The sequence below is a fragment of the Genypterus blacodes genome, unplaced genomic scaffold, assembly GCF_046128005.1.
Source record: "Genypterus blacodes isolate CSIRO-AG114 ecotype Tasmania unplaced genomic scaffold, CSIRO-AGI_Gbla_v1 ptg000033l_1, whole genome shotgun sequence".
NCBI lineage: Eukaryota > Metazoa > Chordata > Actinopteri > Ophidiiformes > Ophidiidae > Genypterus > Genypterus blacodes.
This window is the reverse complement of record NW_027466846.1, coordinates 505,166-527,779: the sequence shown is the minus strand read 5'-3', so window position 1 is coordinate 527,779 and position 22,614 is coordinate 505,166. Positions and strand designations below refer to the sequence as shown.

Below are 22,614 nucleotides of genomic sequence, written 5' to 3'. Positions count from 1 at the left end.
TTCACACCTCAAACATTGCATAACAGGGATCACAAAATGACCTTGAACTGCTTAAGTCAAATCACAAAACCTGCAGGGTTTTAGCGAGGGGAGGATAGACGTAAATCCCACCCACATTAATGTTGAGAAGAGACAGTCAGTGGGTTTGAAGGGAGCATTTAAGGCTTAGGGGGAATCTCTTTTTAGATCAAATCCCAGGGAGAATGGTTACACTTTAGGCGTTTTACCGTCACTGTAAACTCAGCCTGACCTAAAACGACTGGGAAATCCTTCAGTTTGTTGCTCATGGACACTGCAACAGGAAACACAGCTGCTGCTAGGATTAAAGTTGTGGCGTGTTGACGACGGGAGAGCAACAAACCACTGGGCCGGCCTCTCATCTTTAAGTCACGACTTCCTCTGATCTCAGTGATATCTACAATTACACCAGGATGATGAATAATCCTGCTTGCAAATGAGGCTTGAGCTTCGTTCGGGCTTATCGTCAGGCTGACTTCACTCCAAGCCAATCCAGTGCATAATGCTCCACCTACAGTTTTTAGTCTTGTAATTAATGTGTAAGGTTTTAAACAAAGAAAGGCCGGGTTAAATCTCCTTAAATGCCTTTTAGTTAAACCATGACAAACCTGTAGGCAACAGTTGACGACAATGACAACAGCTTCTCCAATGACAGATTTAATCCTTTTCTTGTTATGTAACACAAAATGTAAACATTGTGTACACAATTACTTCTCGGCCACCACACAGCCTTAAGACATGCAGAGCAAACCCTGTCCTCCAGCAATTACAGAACAGTTTCAAAATGAAGCAAGGTACAATAATAGTATTAGTGGCATGACTAGTCCTCATTCGGATTTAAAAGACTAGAAGTAACACTGACACCTAGTGGTGATTGAAAAGCAAACGGCGATGTTGAAAATAAATAAAAACAAAGACGGTCATTAGCAGGTCACTCCGGATGACATATTAGTAAAGTAAAACAGGTAAAAAGTAACACGATTTGAGAAGATTCTATACTTTTTGGCTTAATTTGTAGGTATTTCATTTCCCTAGTATCCTATTACATAGAGTTCTTCTGCGCTAAAGACAAAGTGCAACTGGGTGGGAAGCAAAAACCATACAAATAAAACAATCACTTGAATTATAATTCACAAATAATCCCTGAAACATCTATTGCGACTGAATGATCAAACTCAGACGTACACTTTAAGGCACAGGATCAATCATAAGACAGCTCGCGTCAGCTCGCCTCTGCTCCAACACTTCCCTTTACATTCACGCCATTTACTCACAAAATGTTTCTCATTTCTGCCAGGAGTATTTCTGAAAAGGCTGCAATATATTGATAGGTCAAGTTGTGTCATTTTGACCAACGTGCGACGTGATTACTTGGTTTTAAATAAGCAGATTGTTTGTCACGTCACATAAACACAGTAATCAGACTGAAATCTACGTACATCGACTATAGCTTGCATTTTTAATTACTTTGTTATCATTTAACAAGCAACACATCCCATGAGTTGGCATGGTAACATAGCTTTAAACCAATTCAGTAACAGCTTTAAGTGAAACAGAATTATTACAGCAGTGTAATTATTTGTTAAAGCAGCATTAGAGGTTTTGAAGCAGAACTAAAACCAAACTAAGACACTGAAGAGAGTCGTCCTTTGTGTAAGATTACACAAAAAAAACACTTGTTTTTTATTTTAATCCCACTGTTGGTGAGTTGTGATTTTAGAAGTGAATTTCTCCTTGTCGATGTTCTTGTTCTCGGGGACGTGCCTGTAGGTGCAGTCCTGCCTGGTGCAGCCCGTGGTCCTCCAGAAGAAGCACTCCTTTTTGTACGAGCTGAAACGGCAAAAACAGTCACACATCACATGAGGATCCACTTCAAACTCAGTCAAACTTTGGGGAACTTTTCATCACTTAGAAGCCTAATCTGCACGCTACGTTTGTAATCACAGCACGTTCTTACCCAGAGGTTGTGGAGAAACGAGAATAGGAGTTGGTGAGGGCTGATTTGGCCATACCAAGTCCAGCATGGAGTCTATTGGGATATCGCACTGAAAGCGGAGCGCCCTCTAGCAGCATGCCCTGAGGAGAAGAGACAGTTTCACCACAAACAATTCCAGCTTCTTCTATCCATACACACAACACATTTCCCAAAACACCACACTCATAAAATGAATCACCGATGCCTGATACAGAAACCAATGAAACGTGTCCGACTGTATTATTCCAATCATCATCATCAGTCTGCAACACAACATTCATTATTTATGTTGCACCATTTTACACAGCGGTACACAAAAACAGACAGTCCCAGCAGGGGGGGGGGGAAGGGGGGGAGCAACTGTTTGAACATAAGCTGCCGATGCCTGGGATCCATATTTATTGAAATGTATAAACAGGAACATAATTGGCAACATCACTTGTGTTGTTTGTGAGAGCAGGGAGATCGGTGATGCTAGATTGTTGTATAAGCCTACTGTTCAAGGGTGTGTGTGTGTGTGTGTGTGTGTGTGTGTGTGTGTGTGTGTGTGTGTGTGTGTGTGTGTGTGTGTGTGGCTCTAAAAGTGATCTAGATCAGTCTGTAAAAGGTTAGAATAAAACCAGTATGGACACCCAAGGGTTAAACAATGGGTGACGCAGAGGAAAATCTTGACATGAGATCATTTCATCTACATCTTTATTGTTTCAGTACAAGTGCAATAGCAGTAATGCATTTTGTGTGCGATTTTATGGCCACTTATGTGATCGTCTGCCTGCACCTATTGGGCTTCAGCGAGAGAAGCAACACACACACACACACAATTGTATCAGAACTGATCAATTTGGTGTGAAAATAATCCAGGTGGACAGACTTTAAAGTACAGAAAGACTAATACTTGAACAACTATCCCGAGAGGAAGAAACTGAAACGGTGTTGCTTTTAGATTTCTTGGTTTCGCACCCGAGGTTATTATCGTCAACTGAAACTAAAATGGAAATTAAACGATGAAGGTTACCAAGGGACAGTAAGTCTTAGGTCAAAATGAACAAAAAAAAAAAAAAAACTTACAATGGAACTGAAGATGAAAAAAAAAATGAATTTTGAAACTCAATATTAGAATAAAAGCTAATAAACAAATGGGACTAAAATGACTCAACAAACATGCAACAACTACTATAAAGGTAAATGGAGCTGAGGGTGAACATACATTAAAACACTGGATGGCTCTGTCACACTCTTCCTTTCTGGTGTAGTTCACAAAGGCACACTGATGTTCCAGCAGCATCTTAATGCTGTAAACCGTCCCGACCCTGTGTGTGTGAGAGAGAGAGAGAGAGAAAAGAAAAACAAAGAGGAGGAGAGAGCGGAGGGGAGGGGAGGGGAGAGAAAGTACATGAGCGCTAGTTAAATCTTTAATATCCCTGTGGGGTAATTTGATTTGCAGCCAGGAGTGTGTTAGAGCAAATACACAGCAAACATCAATCCAGCAGCAATAATACATAACATGTGGGCGAGCTCGGAGTCGATACAGCTGACTGAAGGTCCGACGCGAGGAGCGGAACATCACAGATCACCGAGTGAACGCTACGAAGACTCTATTTTAGACGTTTGATGGAATTTTGGTAAAAAAAAAAACTGGCGAGAACTTTTCACATTTCTTTGATGTTTACGCTGCTGAAATATTTAACGGACACGTGTCATGACCAGATTTCTCTATAAAAAGAAAAACCTCATCAAATCCTTAGTGATGAAGAAAATGAAGCAGGCGCTGCGTGCCGTCTGATGTCTGAGTGAGGGGCGCCACCTTATGGACACAGCTAGATGTTGCAATAAACTGGGTTACTGTACTAAAGTTTCAGCAGTGTGATAACTTTTAACATTGCAAAAGAACAAAGCCAATCAAGAGTTGTATTTATTGGCTGCAAGGATCATTTTGGATTTTCAGGTGATCTTTTGATTATTCTGCAGTTAACCAATTAGTTTGTATGTGATAAAGTGTGATCGTGAGTCACTAAAGACCTGAGATATTAGGAATTATTACAACCCCTGGACAGCATAAGACCCACTTTGAGGTATAAAAAAGGATCTAAACTGTGGTACTTCACCTGCTGAAGAACTCATGGAGCGTTGCGTATGTGACAGAGGGCGCCAAGGTTCCAACCCAGATAGGGAAAAGCTCCCTTCAAGCAAGAACAGAAGGGACAGAAAAGAGCAAATCATCCCCATAATCCAAAACATAACTGACTCCGCCAACACAGGAAAGCAAGTACAAGAAAACCTGTCAACTTACGGCTTCACTGCATTCCTCTGCAAAGGGTTGGGCGACTGAGATTGGGTTCGGCTGCGACTGGCAGCGTCAGACTCTTGGGTTTGCTGCCCTCGAGGACGGCCTGCTCGTAGAACAATCCACTCTCCCTCCGTGTTGTCCTCCTGTATAACTGATTGGTTGGCGGTTTCCCGTTTGGCACGAGCATCTGGAGGAAGTGTTCAGAGTTGACAGTGAGCTGGGGAACATACCAGGGCGACGTTGGTATCACTGTCATGTTTTGGCTTTGTGCTTGTGGACGTGTTCTTTCAGATTTACCTCGAGAGGCACGACTGTGATCGATGCCAAACAGAGCTTCTGCAGCTTCTTCCAAAGAGGGGTGAGTTTTCAAGGCCTCTGTGCTCTGAGCCCAGGTGAATCCAATTTCCTAAAATGAAAATCCAACAACCCAATTCAGAGCGGACATGAAAGCGACACAAGGTTTCGTTATCAAAACGGGAACTTAAAAGCCACAAGAAAGTACGTGTGTGAAAACCAAACTGGCAGAAACGCAAGCGGAAGCAAACCGACAGAAAGTGAGAAGTTTCAACATGAAATCGATCAATTTGTTCCATCTGGATAAAGCTAAGCTCTAACAATTTATCTTGTGCTTTGTTTGTTCATATTGATAAATGGTATAGACCGACCAGTTGGCAGAGGTGACTACTCTGTGTGCTGTTTGCTGACATCACATTGTTCTAGGATGCTGATCTTGTTATTTGTAACAACTATTAGATGCCTTTGGGGGCCTGTCAAGATCATCAACTGTGGAGAGTAAGTATAACTCAGATTTTCAGCTCATTTAGAAACTTTTTGCCTCATAAACTGAAGTAAATAAACTTGTCGTACCATCAGGTGCAAGGTCTGGGCTCGCTTCAGCTCCTGCAACGCTTCAGTGCTCGAGCTGTCGAGCATCAACACCTCGTTATAGACCAGCGAGGCCTCGTAGTATTTCTGGAGATGAACAAGATACAAAGAGGATGGAATGACAAACTGAAGTAAGAATTTGAATGCCTTAAATGTAGTTATATATGGCATTAAAGCCCAGGTACTGAAAATACATGCAGGGCATTAACATTGTACAAGAAGAAGCTTCATTGGGTCAGATCACATGCGAACACGTCAATTTGAAATTTGTCTTGCGTGCCACACAAACAAAAATTCATCCTAAATATTACTTGCCAATTTGATCTTTTGTTATGTTTTTTCAAACACACACATATGCTTATGGCTTACACAAGAGCCCAAATTCTGTATCTCAGAAAATTAGAATATTGTGAAAAAGTTCAATATTGTAGCCTCACAGTGTCTCACTCTAATCAGCTCATTAACTCAAATCACCTGCTGAGGTTTCCTGAGCCTTTTAAGTGTCTCTCAGTCTGTCTGAGAGACAATTAGGTGGACAGATTAGGTGACAGTACACACTCTCACACTCTCTACAGAGGGGTCAACGCAGGGCAGCCATGATAGGGTGCCCGTGGAGCAGTTTTGGGGTTTTGGTGCCATGCTCAAGGGCACCTCAGCAGTGCCTGAAGGCAAACTGGCAACTCTCCAGCTGCTGAGTCCCTATGATTCAGGAACTCACAGAAGCTGAATATTTCAAACCACCCAAGTCAAAATTTGACATTAAAGCGGGAAATATCATCCTGCATGTCTGAAATTCTGAACCTTGGTTGATCGTGAGTGTAGGTTTTATACATAAATTGCATGCGATGTTGTGAAGACGTCTCACAATATGACTAAAACCACTCTTTAGAATCCCAAACATCTGTGTGCAGCAATTACAAAAACATCAGGAAGCACAACTCAAGCCAGAACAAACAGAGATGCTGGTATTTGGATTCACCTTGAGCCCACAGAGAGCTTTCCCCTTCCTGAATAACCCTTTGATCCAGTTTGGCTCCATGGCGAGGGCAACGTCTGCATCCATACAAGCCTTCTCATACTCCTCCATTCTTTCATAACAGAGGGACCGATTTCCAAATAACCTGGAACAAAGACGAGATGTTACACACGGAACTCGGTGTTAGAATCGGCTGTCGGATGCTCTAGCAAAGACTCGATCAAAGTCCATGTTCTCACTTATATTCCTTTGGGTTGTATTTAATGGCATCTGTAAAGCATTTCACTGCCATCTCGTATTGTCCAGATGCAGCCAATCGATTTCCAATACCTGGTAAAAAGAAAGACAGACGTGCCTGATTTAGTGTCTTATATCATGTGTGTGTGTGTGTGTTTTATTTTATAATTAAAGTGATAACCAATATGTTAATCTGACTCACCAGCGAGCTCGCCACTTCTTTTTAAACACTCTTCTACACCCGGATCAATTTTCTATAAAGCAGAAGTGAAACACATTAGTGTGTGCAGCACCACGCGACGTTTCTGATGTAAACAATGACACCTCAAAAAAACACCAACAATGTAGCTACTGTCTGGTACAAGTCTCCACATTAAAAGACAAGTTGACCAAATCCAGTCGGAGTTTCAGTTTTGGTGGTGGGAATCAACTTTTCGACCTCTAAACTACATCAATAGAACATCGGGTTCTCAAAATACCTCTGTCACCGTGTTATTTTTCTCTTCATCCTTCCTTTGAATTCCAGGCAATTCCGTGGCTTTTGGCGTTTCCTCCTCCGGTTGTGTTACTTTCAATATTTTATTTTTAACCTCTCTGCTCTCCGTTGTGTGTGTTGGGTCAGGTGTCTCCTTGGCCACAGGTGCAGCAGCAGCAGCAGCAGCAGCAGCAGCAGCAGCAACAAATGAATTATTTAATTCCAAATCCTGTTGAGAAAAATGGAATACAATGACATTTTTACATCATTTATTCAGGCCAGAACGTCAAGCTGTTCACATCTCACCCAGCGTCCATTTTAAGAGGACTGGATCACTTCTGACCAAAGTTTTATGTTATAAAAGGTGGTAGATGTAAATCTGTACTTCCAGCAACTGTCATCAGTAGAGCAAAAGAAACTGGACATCAAAAACCTAAAAATAATATTTCTCCACAGTGTGACCAAAATAGAAATTGTGCACAAACCTTAGGCTCTTTATCTTCTTTACTTGTCTTCACAACATGTTCTTCCTGATCATCATCACAGCTCTCATCACATTTATTGATTGCAGTTTGATTTGGTGTTTCTGAAGGGACTGGAGAAGCAGATTCATTTGTTTCTGGATCACTTTCAGCGACTGGAATTTCTCCTTGATTGTCGGAACCGTTCGACTTTCCCGGTTCTTCCTCCTGAAGGAACAGTAGAACAAGTAAATACACGTACTACTTGGATCAGTATCTGTTTTTCGAGCGCCTTTATCGAAACATTAGAGAGTTTGAGGAAGTTACTACTTTGCAGATCACTGAACTTTGTTGTAACTGTAGTCTTGTGTAATAATGCTGACCACCTACAGTATGAATGGATGCAGGCCTTAGGTGTACTTGTTTCATGTCAGTGATGTCACACGTGTGAACACAGAGTTCATCCAAACTTACATGTAAAATCCCTTTAGCTGCATTCTCCTTTTCTAATCGTTTCTTTTCTTTTTTACGCTGTAAGACAAAGAGAAACTGTGTTGTAAGCTGCCGTCAGGGGAGATATAATTCATTCAACTCGCTATGCCAACACTGACCATTTTTTTACGCTTGTTCTTCACAGATTTCTCCTTACGCTGTTCTTCTTTGCCTTCCAATTCTTTTGAATAATGTTCAGCCTCCTGAAGGAAAATGTATGCAAGACAGAAAAAGTCAGAGTTGGGCGTTCATCAAAAATGAAACTCGGCACAAAACGGAAATGAATAATGAATGGACAAATAATACCTCGTCAGTCAGTTGCTTTATACGCGGGTGCGGGGCCAAAGACATCTGAGCAGCATTGTGCAGGAAGAAATCTTCGTCGTCTTCCTCGTCGTCGTCGTCATCGTCGTCATCAGAATATACGAGGTCATTCTCCAGATTTGCATCCAAGGCCCTTAAAATGTTGAAATCTAAACCTGGAGGATGACGGATGCATTAGCCTGGCTTTGTATTCAAACCAGGACTCATTTCAAGCTAATGCATGATGAGTCGACCAAATCTCCACCATCTAAAACCGCTGTCTGGTTAAGGTTGGTGACGAAGGTTACGGCCCATTTCTTCCATTAATCCCATCATCAGTATAAGGTGACTGAATGCACATTGTGGCATTAACCCTTCCTTTAATAAGCCCTATCAAATAACTATTCTTTCCTTTGTCAACATCAGCTTCGTATGACGGAAAAGCATTCCGGTTGTAGGGGCATAATAACTACAGTCGAGTTTGTATTTCATATAATGATGTATCAAACTTACCAAATATTCCAGAGGTAATGACATCAAAGAAAGAGACACCAGCTGGACCCTCACGAATTAAATCTACAACAGATTCCTAAGAGGGAGAAAAGAGTGCAGCCATTAACACATGCATACTGTAGTGCAAAGTAGTGTTGTGTAATGTGTAATGTTTGTGGTTGTGTCACCACATCCAGCAAGCCTGTGAGGGTGTCTGCACAAGTGTTGTCTTTAATACTTTTACCTGACATTTACATTGCTATAAAGAACCAGTGTCACATTTAGAACTAAGCACAGAAACCACAGAGGTAATCCGGAAACTGAAACAAACCTCGTCTTTGGCAATTCAAGATTGTTTTGATTGTTTCTGACTTTGGCTGCAGCACCTACACATTTCTGTTCATCACCTAAGCCTAACAATCAAAGCTAAAAACACATTTTAATTTGGGTTTCATTTCAGTATCATCCTATATGTGCAAGGTAAGATGCTTTTTTTTTTTCCTTTGGGGTTTGAGTTGATCGGGAGTACAGACCAAAAACAAAGCTTATTGGTAAGTTTTCTGTGTTTGTTTTGATTTGTTATGGCTGTAATTGATTCGCTGTCCAATTTCATTTGGGGTGTACCTGCTGCTCAGATGGTTGGAGTTACTGCTGGCTGTGTATCGAGTATCAGTGAAAGGGCGAGAATAACACACAAATACAAACGGATGGCTTTCCTACATATTCTGCCATAACAAAGACAATCGTTGTACTGTACTTGACAGACTTGAATGTACTAATCATTGCTGTATTACTTTCATTTTTGATCACTGCCTTGATCTTTTGTAAAAGATGGAATCTACCCTGAATATACAGTATTGGTTGGAGTTTTTATTTACATTGTGTTATTTAGAGGATTACAAGCTACCTGAAGAAAATGCTAAGAGAATAAGGATACTATTATGTGAGATGTAGTGATACTATATGTGTATTATATAAGATTTGGGTTAATCTAACGTTGTGACATTTTAAGAATGTTGTCTTTCCTTGGTTATCCAGCCTAAATTAGCGTATAACTTCATTTTGATGATTGTAGCTGAATGATAGTGACAGTAAATAACCTGCCCGCAGTCCACATTAGTAATGACTCGTTTACGCGTCTACCAGCTGCCCTTGCTTTGACACTTGGGTGCAGTTATTGTGCTGAAATGCCATCGGGACAATTAAAACCTGAAAAACGTGTCGTGCCAACCGATCAGCATGCACTATTCGAGTTATGTGAAGTCATACTTACGTGTGCGCGCAATAGTCTCGAGTTTTCTCGGATCCTGGGCATGCACGCGTTACCTGTATGGGGACAAAGGTTGCGTTACAATGTTTTCTTATTAGCGTGTACGTGGCAGAGTCCACTGCCAGTCCAAATGCCACAGATGGCACAGATTGGGCGCTAACTTTAGCCGGCTAATTGTTGAGCTAAGAAAACGCAGGTTAGGTCATGTTTACCAGGAACCGAAACTGAGAAATGTACGAAACACCAGCTTACTAAACGACATTCACTGATGTATCCTCACCTTTAACGCTGTCCCTCTTTCTTGGCATTGTGTTATCCGGTAGCTTTGTAATGGTGTCCCCGGATTTACATTTATGTGTATTGTTGCTAACAGCGAGTGTGCCGATTACGCGTTTGATGTCTGTTTTTATGCCCCAGGTTCATCCTCTCGATTTGACCCCGCCCCAAACAGCACCACTCCGCCAATCCGCGTTGGTTGCTAAGTTATTGAATGTTAGAACAACCAATCAAGGTGATGAAGCAGACTCTTTATCAGACCGATATATAAATTTGCATCAGCGTGTCCTGCAGCGTTCGTGTCCTCCCCAATATCACATCGACAGGAAGTCGTGATGTCCACTTGACACGCAATCAAATGCTCAACCGACTGCGTCTTCTACATTTGTCAATCTCAATAGAGTACAATATTAGTATTTACAATAACTAAAGAAAAGTTCCAAAAATCAGTTTTACACGTAGCCATTATTCTAATGTTTCGAAATATAGTATAACAGAAATGGATAATCAGGAAGGATAAATAATTGATCGAAACAGAAACGGTGTCAAAGAGTTAGTATTATTGTGACGATATTTTCATTAATTAATAACACAGAATTAACTACACAGAAAACTTCATAAATTCTATAAATGTATGACAAATGTTGAGCGCATGTGTAACACTAAAAATAACTTCTTAATGTGGAAGTCCTCTTAAGTAAGACACTATCTTTGTACAGTTCAAATCCGCTCCCGCGCGCTCTCGTTCCAGTTTCCCTTTTTTTCACATCTCCTAGCAACGCTGTGGCGGAGGAAGTGGCGCTAACTATGGCGGATTGACAATAACAACATGGAACTGCCAGAGGTAAAGTGTTCGATACTCTGAAATACTTAACGCTATGCGGTCAATTTGTACCGCTGTGGTGGGAATTTCCTCACAATGATAATCGTTTCGAAGTGAAAATGAGTCAACGTCGCCTGGTGGTGGTGTAGTCTAAACTGAAAGAACTAGCTTAACGCTTGTCAGCTAGTTTAGCTAACTGCTAATTTCTCAACTGTTTTAGCGAGCACAATGTTTTGAAAATTTACACAACGTTTGCTCCTCAAAGAAACCAACGTTGCTAATAAAATTCGTAGTTACTGCGGGCGTTATTCACAAACGGAATAAAGTTGACGTAATTATTCAAATGAATTGTTTTATTTTTTAAACCTAACTTGAGTATTTGCTGTAGTCCCTATAACAGCCAGTAGATGGCAGTCAACGTTTATGCTGGTAGTGGCTTTGAGATGTTATTAAGCTTTATGGTGCTGCATTTCACACTGAGGTGCAATGCAGGGGTATTATTGTCCGTCTTCATTTCTATTTACCCCACTATAACTTACCACTTATGTTGTAGGGATAGCCACAGCATTGCCTGAAATCAGTTTTTTTATCATTTCTGTTTGGTCACTCTTTATTACCAGATTGTGTCAAAACATGACGGTGAATTATTAGTTTTCAGTAACAGTGTTTTGGTGATCCACAGAGAGCAGAATTACCCGTTCAGCTGCCAGCAGATCAAGATGTGGCTCAATCTGTTGGACCAACAGCCATTGACCAAGATCAGGCTCAAAGTGATCATGATGACAGTCAGGACCAGAGGCAGTCCAGACTGACAATAGATGACTGGGAGCTTCAACAGCATGAGGAAAGGGCTTTACAGCTCGGTAAGTTCAATACAACTTTGTTTGCACATGTTGTTTATTTTTCCCTTAAAATGTGGGCTACGGAGAAAAATAAATAGCATTTTCTTCTAATGTCATATATTAGTTTTTGTTAGACTTGTTTATTTTGTTTTTTACTGGCATATTGTAGGTGGAATTTTAGTCTTTAAATGCCAGCCATTAATTGATAGAAGATTAATAATAAGATAAGAATGATAGTATGTGTTGGTGAGGCCATAAAGAGTGACATAACAAAGAATGCAGTGGTGTGTTTGTCCCCATAAGGATCATTATACATACATTATACTGGTTTAGGGCTGCTCTCAATGCTCTCTCTCTCTCTGATAACATTTACCATTTTCTGTATTATTAGAATTTCAGGACAGTAACTTGTCCCCAGCTCTTTCCCTGATGCCTCGAGTAGAACAGAACTTCACTGAATATTCCTTTTTCCAACAAAGTGACGTTGAATTCGTCCCTTTAAGGTAAATAAAACAATTTCTGTATATAACAAATTGCTGTGTTGTAATTAAGAAGTGGAATTAAGACAAATGGTTTACTGATATCATGAAGTGAAACTTGCCCTTGTTAATTGAATACTCAACTTTTTTTTCTAGAGCTTACCCTGACCTTACTGTGGCTTCGGAGAGGTTTGACTGTCCACCCAAGGACTCCTCCCTGGGATTTGAACATGGCCAGTTGTCCCAGCATCCTTTGGCCCAGGAAACTACTCTGTCTGACGATAGAGCAAGTAGCTGCTATCTCTCACAGCATAGTTTGTCACCAGGGAGTGAAGACGGACAGGAAATGGTACATTCTCCACTAGATTCCAGGCTGGAAACACAGCCAAGTGAAGGAACAAGTAGCAAAGAGAAGGACGCTCAGGCACTAAGTGTTCCTTCAGCTGAATCTGTGGAAGATGACACATTTTTTCTGAGGAAGGATGTCCCTGCCCAGCACCTTCTTCGGCTCCTTCAGAAAGATGTCGGCATGCCAAGTGGAAGCAGCAGTGCCGTTTCCTCTGCATCTGAGAGGACGGGGTCTTTTAGTGGAGATTCCAAAAGAGCTGACCGAAGCACATTTAGAAGAGAAGTTGTTCCAGGTGAAGCTTCTGTTTCCGGGCAGCAGAAACGGCGACCTGAAAGACAGTCATTCCCAGACCAAACACTGGTGTGTGAGGTCTCTAACATCTCCATGGGTTCCCGCAGCACACAACCTGATGACAGTAGTGAAGAATTACGCAGAGAGCTGCTGTCTGAGGTAGAGAGTCACAGAAGCTGGGAAGCTGGAACTAAAAGACAACCTACACCACCTGAACAACCTGTGGCTCCATCCTCCACCGACACATCTGAAGGCAAGCCAAGTGTAACCAGAACGGGGTCGGCAGGTACATCAGAGAGCGGGCTGAGACTTTCAGGAGGTTATACTGTGGAAAGGGGCTACAGGGAGAGAGACATCTTGTCCTTAGTGAGCCAAACAGGGATTGATGGGTCTTACTTGGGATTTCTTCCTCAATCCCAGTCTACTCCAGGGGTTTTTAGGGCACCGACCAAATCCAGTGTCAAGGCTCGACTCTCTGACATTGAGTCCAACACAGACAATTCATCTGAACCAAGGGCAAGTATTTCTCCACAGCATGCTGTTCCCGTGGCTGATATGAGGAGCGCTAGCCAAGATTCAGTTCACTCCGGTCCTTCAAAGTCATGGCAAGAAGAAACCACCACTGCAAAAGTCCAGACTCTTCCAAGTCTCAACTATATGCAGAAGGTAGATGCTTGGAGAGCAAATCATGCTTTAAGGAAACCCTCACTGTTTGACAGCCTTGCTCTGCAGGGGTTTTCTGGCGTTTCTCCTAAAAAGAAGGCATATGACGCCGTGTCTGACACCCTGAATCGCATGCTGAGTCAGCAGGTCAGGAGTGTGCATCAGTCTCCTGTTTCAATCGATACCAACAAGAGTGTCACACAGAGCTCCTCAGCAGCTCATTCTGGCTCCTCCTCTCCCAGAAGAGGGGAGGCAGTGGGCAGCGCTCCCAGCAGCAGGGATGACACAGGTTATGCAGTGCAGCTCCCTGCTTCTCCCTTAGGAAGGTCACAGTCCCACTCTTCACTCAGCACTGTGTTATCAGCACAGAAATCTCAACAGACAGAGAGTTCCACCAAACCAGAGAGCAGTCAGACACAGCAGGATGTTCCTCAGCAGTCCAGTGTCACCAAAGAGCCCTTACCCTTTGTCAGCCTCGGCCAATTCAGCGATGTGTCAGTTGATGGCGACGAGACATTCTCAAATTCCCAAGGCAGTTGCAACAGCGGAAAGAATGTGGGCGCATCCGTCGGCGCTTCATCTGTCGTCAGCCTCGATGTAGATAATTACGTCCCCTTCTGGAACTCCAAAGCCTTGACACCGCCAACTCGACCCAGATCCAGAGAGCTGAACATTGAAGAAAGAATTCCGGTAATAAGCAATTTTGCAATTGAAAATAAAAAGGGCAATATTGACACTTTCAGTCATTCTATCTTAGTAATCTAATATAACGGTAAAATCAATATAATATATATAATATAACCGATTTTTTATGCCTGAGTATGACACCATGCCCTTTTTCTTGCAGATGTATCTCCATAACCTTGGAATTGACCAGTCTCCCTCTGCAATCTTGACTCCGTTTGCACCCAGAGGCCCCATCCGAGAGCCCGAATTTTCTCCCACTGATCTCTGCACAATTAAAGGATCCATTGGAACTCCAACCAAGAGTTCTCAACCCTCTGAAGGTAACTTACCTTAAAGTTTAAACCAAAAAAACAAGATATCTTTTAAGCTCAGATGAGAATCACAACTTTATAACTGTATCAAAAAATCTAAATCTTAATGTTAAAGTTTTTGCTTTCTTTTATATCTGCAATTGAACCCTTTAGTGTAATGTACATGATTACTTCATCAAAATAGTTTCCATATTATTAAAGCCAGTAGTTTCTCGCAGGCCAAACAACAGAACAGTTATTGATCCCTGTTTTACGGCAGGATTGGACAAGTATACACTCTTATTTATCATGAGCCATTTGGTAAATATTGCTCACATTAATGGTTTATTATGTCTGTTATTTATTGTATCCCAATGTGTAATTAGCAGGTGGCAGTCCCCATAAAGGAGAATTTTCCAGGTCCAGTGTGCTGTCGGTGGCCTCCAGTACATCTTTACCACTGAGTCTCAACAGCCTCTGTCAAGCTGTTTCCGTCCCAGAGCCAACCACGGCTTCTTCATCACTTGTAACAGCCGGACAGAGTGGCCAAAAGCAAGCCAGCTATCATTCCGAAGAAACCTCCAATGTCTCAACACAACAGGTTAACCAGCAACAGCAAGGGGAGAGTGATTCTACCAGCAGCCAGAATACCAACCAGCAGAGAGACAGGGTTGAGTCTGACAACTCATTATTTAAGGACAAGAGTCGTGAGGATAAAGACTTTGAGTCACACTTACAAGCACCCTGTGGTCCGGAGCAAAACAGTGCCAGTTCCTCTGTTGAATCCAAGGCCTTGTCAGAGATGCAGGTTTCTGTCTACCAGGCACAAACCACAGTCAATGCTCAGTCCTCAGTGGGTTCCTCCCCAGACCCGACCCGTCTGCTCTCGGATGATGACATTTTCCTCTCAGTGAGGAGGAAAACTGGCAAGTTCCAGGACTCCTTCTTTTCCTCCGCCTCTGCTACTGACCCCCCTGGAACTCAACCCTCTTTTTTATGGGCCAGATCCTCATCTGACTCTATGCTGACCTCAGAAAAGCCCAGCACTTCTGCTCCGAAAAGTGTGTCCTCTTTAGGACAACCAGATCGTGCAGCCCCACCAGCTCCCGTTGCTGCACCCATTTTGGGTCAATATTTTAGGCCCCCAGACAACCCAGTGAGTAGGAGCATGGGTTTATCTCTTGTCCTCTCCCAAACATCCCGGCGGGCAGAGCCTGAGGGCTGCAGTGCTGCTCCTCCTGACAGCTTAGGCCCAGCACAGCCACCAGTCATCAGGTCCTCACTCAGACGGAGGGCACCACAGCACACCTCTTCACCTGCCAAGACGGCAGCCCTTCCAGCTAAACATGTGGGCATACAGGGAGGTCCTGTAGGGGGCAGCTCCTCATCTGCCGTCACCAGGGACCTCGAGCAGGGGGCGCTGAGTGACGAGGGCAGTGAGAGCTCCCTTGCAGCCAGAGTGGTCCAGCTACTGCATAGTAAATCTGCAGCCACCATGACGACCAGCACAGCCACCATCACTGACCAGGAGGAGAGCAGAGCCAGAGGTAACAGCTTTCACATGCTGTCAGTGTCGGAGTTTAACATCAACACTTGTATTACTCATCCTTACATCTGTCCCATTGTTACAGAGTGGAGTAAGCTGAAGATGTCTGAACAGTGGGGCAAATCTATGGAGTTGGATATTGAAGACAGGATGCGGATTGAAGAGATCAAGAGAGATTTGCTATTAGAAAAACCCATAATGGTAAACTCTTGATTATTACATTAGTGTATTTGTAATCACAAGAGATGTATTTGTAATAAGACGAGAAAGTCTTTTGATGTTAAAATGGTGTACATTGTGTTTGTGTGTTATTTTGATGTTGGCCTCCATTCTCTGGACTGTACAGGTCTCAAGCTTCAGGTAACTGCTGTGTTGGAGGCATGGTGTGTCAAAAAAGGACTTTTATAATGTTATTTTGAATGTAATGTCTTCTCAGCAGATGGCTTTCTTGCTGTGGTGGATGAATTCATTCAGAGCATAATGGAAATGTTGACTCTGCCGTGCTCTGACGCAAACCCCTTGTTTCCTCCTTTCAGAGCCAGGGGAGCACGGACACAGAGAGCAGTGTGCCTTCCAGTGTTGGAGGCCTCCAGGAGAATTCCCCCCCACAGCCTGCAGAAGAAATCACTAGCCTTAGCGGTGTTGAGGATCAGTTGTTTCATCTTAACGCAAGCCAATCTAACTCCAATGTGCAGCTCCAAGCCCTCCTCCCTCCAGATCTAGCGGCTATGGTGCAGGAGATCGCTGCCAGAGAAGGCGTAAGTCCCCCCAGGTCTTCGCCTCAAGCCCTCACCTCCATTACTATCGCCACCCGCAGGCGCTCCATCTCCCCCACTCCCTCCGCATCTCCTGCACCTTCCCTCAGCCCGGCCGCGGAGTCGCTCCACCTTTGCCAGCTGTCCACAGAGGCCAGCGAACATCATGCTGTACACAGGGAGCTTCCCCAAGTTGTAGATGAAGAGGAAGGCTCTGCTTCAACACAGTCTGCATCCCCAAAGGCAGAATCAGTGTCTCGACCAAACAGTCTACACACCGGAGACCAAATCATGTCGTCCTCCTCCGTGTCAGAAACAGAGAATCAGGAGAGGAAAGACACTGAAGGGAGCCAGTCGCCAGAAGAATCTCCTCCATCATCGGGGGGTTTAGATGGAAAATATTTTGATGCCATGGACATGGACAACAGACATGGTTTAAGTGGAGACGCTGAGCTTTCCAACAAGGACAGCTCTGTTTCTAGTGTTGATTTGGAAGCAGAACGGACACCAGGCTTATCCGCCGTTGGATCCCCAGCCGTTACAGGTCACATCTCACAAGTCCATCTCACTCTGTCCCCTAAAATCCCTGACAGAAGCTCGCCCACCGATGTCCAGTCCAGTAATGCTGCCGCTGTCGTCTCAAGGCAGCCTTCCACAGAGTTTGTCCCCCTCAGACACTCTTCTGTTCCTAGCAGTCCGGATGAAGGTGTCGGTTCGGCCGGTCCGCCACACCTGCACGATACCAGAGAGCCAATAAGAGCACAAGGGCCAGAGAGAGTCGACACCTCCATGCAGTTCAAACCCATCGTGCCTCTGGAAAGGGAGATCTCCACCTCCCCACAGTTCAAACCCATCGTGCCTCTGGAAAGGGAGATCTCCACCTCCCCACAGTCCTTCACCTCATCTCATCAGCCGTCACCAAGGTCCTTACAAACAGCAGGTATACATTACAATCAAGTATACTAAAGTTATAGTATTCTTAAAGTATAGGATGGATGAGAATATTTGCATGTTAATTTGTCATTTTCTCCCACCAGTTGTTGAGTGATTTAGTAAGATACAACAATCACATTTCTGATTCCACTGGAAAATAATAATAATAATAATAATAATGATAATAGTATTTAATTGAGTAACAGCTCTGGGGTAGAAGTTTAAATTCTTTTTCCTGTCCCACTCTCTCTCCTACAGAGTCTCCTGTCCTGTTGCCTTATAAACCCCATGGCAGTGAGGAGCTGTTCTATGTCCCTCAGACTGAAGCCGATGTCTCTACTGAACACTCCAACACCACGATGGAAAGTTCACACACAGGTCAGACTGAAACCTGCTGCGTGTGTGTGTGTGTGTGTGTGAGCGAGCTAATCTGTCCTGAGTGTTAGTGTAGACAGACTGAGAGACACTTCAAAGGCTCAGGAAACCTCAGCAGGTGATTTGAGTTAATGAGCTGATTAGAGTGAGACACTGTGAGGCTACAATATTGAACTGTTTCGCAATATTCACATAGATACAGACTTTAGGGTTTTCATGAGCTGTAAGCCATTATCAAATGTGTGTGTTCTTTTAAAAAAACATAAAAAAAAGATCAAATTGGCAAGTTATATTTAGGATGAATTTTCTCACACTGCCTCATCTGGATCACAATCAAAACAAGTCAACACACTCAACCAATTCCAGGGAATAGGAAAGCCTGTTGCGTGTGTGGTGAATGAGGAGGCTCTGCTCTCATTCCTCTTCTGCCTGCACGGGCAGCAGCTGCTCCTTTGTAACACGACTGGGCTGCATTCATTATTCATGTTCACGGGCTGAGTGCAACAAAGACGGTAGTGGGGCCCCAGCAGAGTGAGCCAGAGACGAGAGACGGGAGACTTTCAACGCCATGGCCTTGTCTCTGAACCGTCTCCTGCTCCTCTCTGGATGGAAATGAATGGTTTTGATGATTTTAACAGCAGCATTTGTTGGTTTACCTCAACCGTGAGGTAAATAGTAGTCGTAGTCTTCTCTGAGTACTGCTAAACTAATCATGAGGCTATTGTTTACTGACTCACTAACTAGGCTCGGACGACGCTGTGCCTCCGCGCTTCAGCAATGAGATCCTGGGACACGACGACCCCGGTTTGGATCGTGGAGTCACTATCCGACACGCAGAGGGAATCTACAGCAAGAGGTCGAACACAGCCTCCTTCACAATCCAAGAACTTGGACCCAGTGGTGAGCTGAATACAATTTGAAGATGTTCTTGCAGTGGTTCCTCTCTTGATTACTTCAGATGTGTCATTGAACAATCTACTTCCTGATCCAAATTCACACCTGTACACCTACTTTGTCTCTGTTCTTATAGGCGAGTCTGTGGTTAGACGCTCACATACACTTGTGAGTGGATCTCCACAGCCATCTGTGCCTTTAATGGACCAAGATCTCAGCAGCTCCAGGGGAGATCTGAGTGCCAGCCCAGTCCGCTTCCTCAGTTGTGCTCCAATTAGTCCAGTGAACATGGAGATGAATTATGATCACGCAAGTCATCACCCCAGCACACATGTGGACCAAAGCTTTGTTCTAAAGGCAGGAGAGGAGAGGCACCAAAGGTCGAGTGACACCGCCATCGCTCAGCCCTCCCCCCAGCACAGCAGCAGCATCCTGGACAGGCTGTGGGATCGGTTCTGTGAGGGACAACATCAGGAGGAGTCCCGTCCAACCAGTGAGAAAGAAACATCCCTGCTGGAAAGGCTAGAACGCCTTTCCCGTCTTATTCATAGCCCAAGGGCTCCTAGCGTGACGGAACAACAGTACGAGACACATCCTGGTCCTGACACTACAGCGAGGGAAGAGAGAAAAGAGGATATTAAGGAGATTGAGATCAGAGAAATTGGATCTGGAGCTGAGAGGAAAGGGAGAGGAAGTAGAGAGGTTGATAGTAAACATTCCACTCCTCCTCAGGCCTGGACACAGATGCCACACGCAGAGGCGGACCGGCTCCCTACAGAGGAGGACAACCGCACCTCCTCCAACTCCACCAACACTCAAAGCTCCTCCTACAGTCTGCACCTCTGTCCCGCACAGAGAGACGAGTGCGACACTTCGTCCACGACATCTGGTTCCATGTCCACTGTGGATACAGCCCGCTTGATCCGAGCCTTCGGTGCCCACAGGGTACTGCACCCGAAAACCAGCTCCAGCCTCAGTAAACTCTACAGCGCCATCGATAGGCAGAAAGGAGGATCGGAGGAGAGGCGAGGAGGGAGGAAACACAAAGAGCAACCTCGCATCCCCACACCATTAGAGACCACAGGCACCGATAAATCCATGGTATGGGATTGAACTCGTTCCTATTCTGAGCTCAAGTATCGCTCTATGTAGTAAAAAGTCTAAAGGTATTGATGCCATTGTGCTCTTGTTCAGGCTAGAGCCGATTCTACTTCGACCAGCACTTCCTCGCTTCCCTCACACCACGGACCCTCCAGGTCTCTGAAAGTCAAGAAAGCTGTTAAACTCGTCACCAGAGGAATCCGGGCAGGTGAGTGAAGCAGAAGAGGTTGCCCGATGATTATGATTTAAACTCAGGACTGAAAGCTGAAGGAATCATTTAGAGAACTGGAGGTTACATTTGTTTTGTTTTCCTCTAGGTGACCTTGAGATTGTTGTTAACGGGAATCCACGTCACACCAGGGATTTTGGAACCACATTCCCTTCCCCCAGCGAAGACAGAGCATCCAGGCACATCTCATCTTCCTCATCCGACCTAGAGAGGGGACGAGGAGGGCAGAAGAGCCAGAAGAAGAGCAAGAGAACCCCAGCAAAGAGCTACCCCGATGGTAAACTTACTACGGAGGTTTATGGAGTGAAAGCTTTGACACCTTTCCATGGTTTCCCGTCGCCATCAAAGGTGTTTCTCCTGCCAAAGCCAATCTCTTTGAATGTGTCAAATTAATAGTGTGACATGTCCACTTTGTCCTGCAGGTGTTTCATGGTTCATCTCTGCTGGGAACCTGAAAGGGCAGGGAAGGAAGGAGAACCGGCCAGAGGAGGGGGAGTTGATCCGGAGGCCGAGCACTTCCTGGTTTGAGCCGCACCGAAGAACCGATCCATGGAGAGAACCGCTGAGACAGAGGCAGGTCCAGGAGGAGAGAAACGCGTCCAGGAGGGATGAACCTAAATCAGATCTGAGAAGCAAAACGGTTTCCTCCGGTGTGGTTCGCATCTCCCTGCAGGTTAGTTTGTGTTTGGCTCTGTGTTGACTTCAGAAAGTGATGTAGGCTCTTGGTTTAGGATGAATTTGTTCTAGGTCTGTGTAGTCTTAGATATTTGTTACAGATCGACTGACTGATGATTAACTTCATGGCAGATAATAACAGTATTTTTTAATTTAACAACTTTATCAATCTCCACAATCCTCCAGGAGGCTCTGGAGATGCACCGTCCAGACTTCATCTCCCGCTCGCGGCAGAGGGTGACGCGCCTGGCTCTGCAGACGGAGGAGAGGAGACTGCAGACTGTTTTCAGCAGAGAGAGAGGAGAAGTCTTTTACTACCCGAGGCCTGCAGGTACAAGCACCGACCACCAGGAGGGAGAGGTCGCTGATGTCTCCTGTATAAAGTGGACATGCAGCTGTATCACCTTTAGTGGATGCGGATGATCATGATCCTAGCCACATATGTATTCTAAAACACAATGAAGAGAAGATGTATTGAAGAGGATTTAACTAGAAACTTCCCTTTCTCATTAATGTTCAGACACATTTTAGATGTGGACTAACTGACTTTATTTCTCCTCTGTGCAGGCACGGCTCTGCTGAGGAGGGCTGTGCCCAGGAAGGAGATGATCCAGAGGTCTAAACAGTGAGTGTTTCCTGTTTGTGCAGATTATCTGCATTGATATAAACTATTTAAAGTGAAAGTTTAGATAAAATTAGCGCATACTCTTTGTTTGTGTAGAGTCCATGGTGCAGCTGGAAGGTGAAGAGTCTGCTTCATAGTTGGAACCTTTTCTTATCTATAGTAAAAGGTTCCAAACACAAAAGCTACAGAAACTGTAACCATTTTAAAACAATTTCACAAATGTGTCTTTCTCCCCTTCAGAATCTATGAGAGTCTGCCAGAGGTGCAAAGGAGGAAAGAAGAGGAAAGAAGAAAAGCCGAATATCGTTCCTATCGACTCAATGCCCAACTGTACAATAAGGTACAAACTCAATCTGCACCAAAACCGTCTTTCATGCAGCAGAAGCTGTGATTGGTAGATTCCAAAGTGAATCTTGCTGATAATAAATCTTTAGGAATCAAAGAGAAGTTCAGAGTAAGAATAATTGTGGACACTGTCTATAAAGATAGTGTTGTGCTGGTCTACCTAAAGTTAATTGATTGCGAATCTAAAAGTGTTTGTTTATCTAATAATCCCTTGTTTCTTTCAGATAATCACCAGCCGTGTCCTTGGCAGACGAATAGCGTGGCAGTGATCCAAAGAACTGTGAAGCTTTTACTGTAGATGAAATCTGTGCTGTGAATTCAATTTGAATAACAAATGGGACCCAAACTACCTAAATTAATTATTTATGTTTGATCAAACTTTACATTTGTGATTTGAAAAGTTGTAGAAGAATAGAATTCTCAAAATGATCAGGCTGTGTTGAATATTAATTTGAAACTGATGTTTTTTTATTTGGTTGCATTGAAAAATGTTTTTTAATGGAAAATAAACCACATTTTTAGCAAATATGAATTGATTTTTTTATTTTTACATAATTTTGTTTAA

At 43.7% G+C, this 22,614-nt stretch overlaps 3 protein-coding genes across 4 annotated transcripts in view; 2 read left to right on the top strand and 1 right to left on the bottom strand.

Annotated features, from left to right (window-relative positions):
* pacc1 (proton activated chloride channel 1) overlaps positions 1–22,614 on the top strand; it is a 183,485-nt gene that overhangs the window by 40,871 nt on the left and 120,000 nt on the right. The window lies entirely within an intron of this gene.
* LOC142995586 (uncharacterized) lies at positions 660–10,308 on the bottom strand. The gene is made up of 18 exons (XM_076146690.1): positions 10,152–10,308; positions 9,875–9,927; positions 8,623–8,698; positions 8,113–8,285; positions 7,926–8,009; positions 7,789–7,845; positions 7,339–7,542; positions 6,858–7,082; positions 6,581–6,632; positions 6,381–6,471; positions 6,145–6,286; positions 5,148–5,252; positions 4,578–4,686; positions 4,284–4,467; positions 4,099–4,173; positions 3,201–3,303; positions 1,976–2,094; positions 660–1,848 (listed from the first exon to the last, which is right to left on the bottom strand). The coding sequence occupies exons 1-18, from the start codon at positions 10,177–10,179 to the stop codon at positions 1,707–1,709; spliced, it is 2,022 nt and encodes a 673-aa protein (XP_076002805.1). The 5' UTR covers positions 10,180–10,308; the 3' UTR covers positions 660–1,706.
* On the top strand, positions 10,924–22,581 carry alms1 (ALMS1 centrosome and basal body associated protein). Of its 2 annotated transcripts, none has more exons than XM_076146709.1 (18): positions 10,924–10,991; positions 11,653–11,833; positions 12,204–12,315; positions 12,448–14,284; positions 14,442–14,601; positions 14,961–16,118; positions 16,203–16,318; positions 16,654–17,812; positions 18,064–18,183; positions 18,925–19,080; positions 19,211–20,175; positions 20,269–20,383; positions 20,493–20,681; positions 20,827–21,077; positions 21,266–21,410; positions 21,647–21,704; positions 21,945–22,044; positions 22,274–22,581. In XM_076146709.1, the coding sequence occupies exons 1-18, from the start codon at positions 10,977–10,979 to the stop codon at positions 22,316–22,318; spliced, it is 6,882 nt and encodes a 2,293-aa protein (XP_076002824.1). In that variant the 5' UTR covers positions 10,924–10,976; the 3' UTR covers positions 22,319–22,581. The 2 variants fall into 2 exon arrangements, with proteins under 2 accessions (XP_076002824.1, XP_076002823.1); XM_076146708.1 differs by having other exon boundaries at positions 14,958–16,118.

Excerpts from the sequence above, each read along its gene's own strand:
- LOC142995586 (XM_076146690.1), bottom strand. The coding sequence starts at position 10,179 with ATGCCAAGAAAGAGGGACAGCGTTAAAG. Across the intron at positions 6,633-6,857 it reads AAAATAACACGGTGACAGAG|AAAATTGATCCGGGTGTAGA; the intron begins GTATTTTGAGAA and ends TCTGCTTTATAG. Across the intron at positions 2,095-3,200 it reads GAGCCATCCAGTGTTTTAAT|GGCATGCTGCTAGAGGGCGC; the intron begins GTATGTTCACCC and ends TCTTCTCCTCAG.
- alms1 (XM_076146708.1), top strand. Across the intron at positions 21,078-21,265 it reads TGGTTCGCATCTCCCTGCAG|GAGGCTCTGGAGATGCACCG; the intron begins GTTAGTTTGTGT and ends ACAATCCTCCAG. Across the intron at positions 22,045-22,273 it reads ATGCCCAACTGTACAATAAG|ATAATCACCAGCCGTGTCCT; the intron begins GTACAAACTCAA and ends TGTTTCTTTCAG.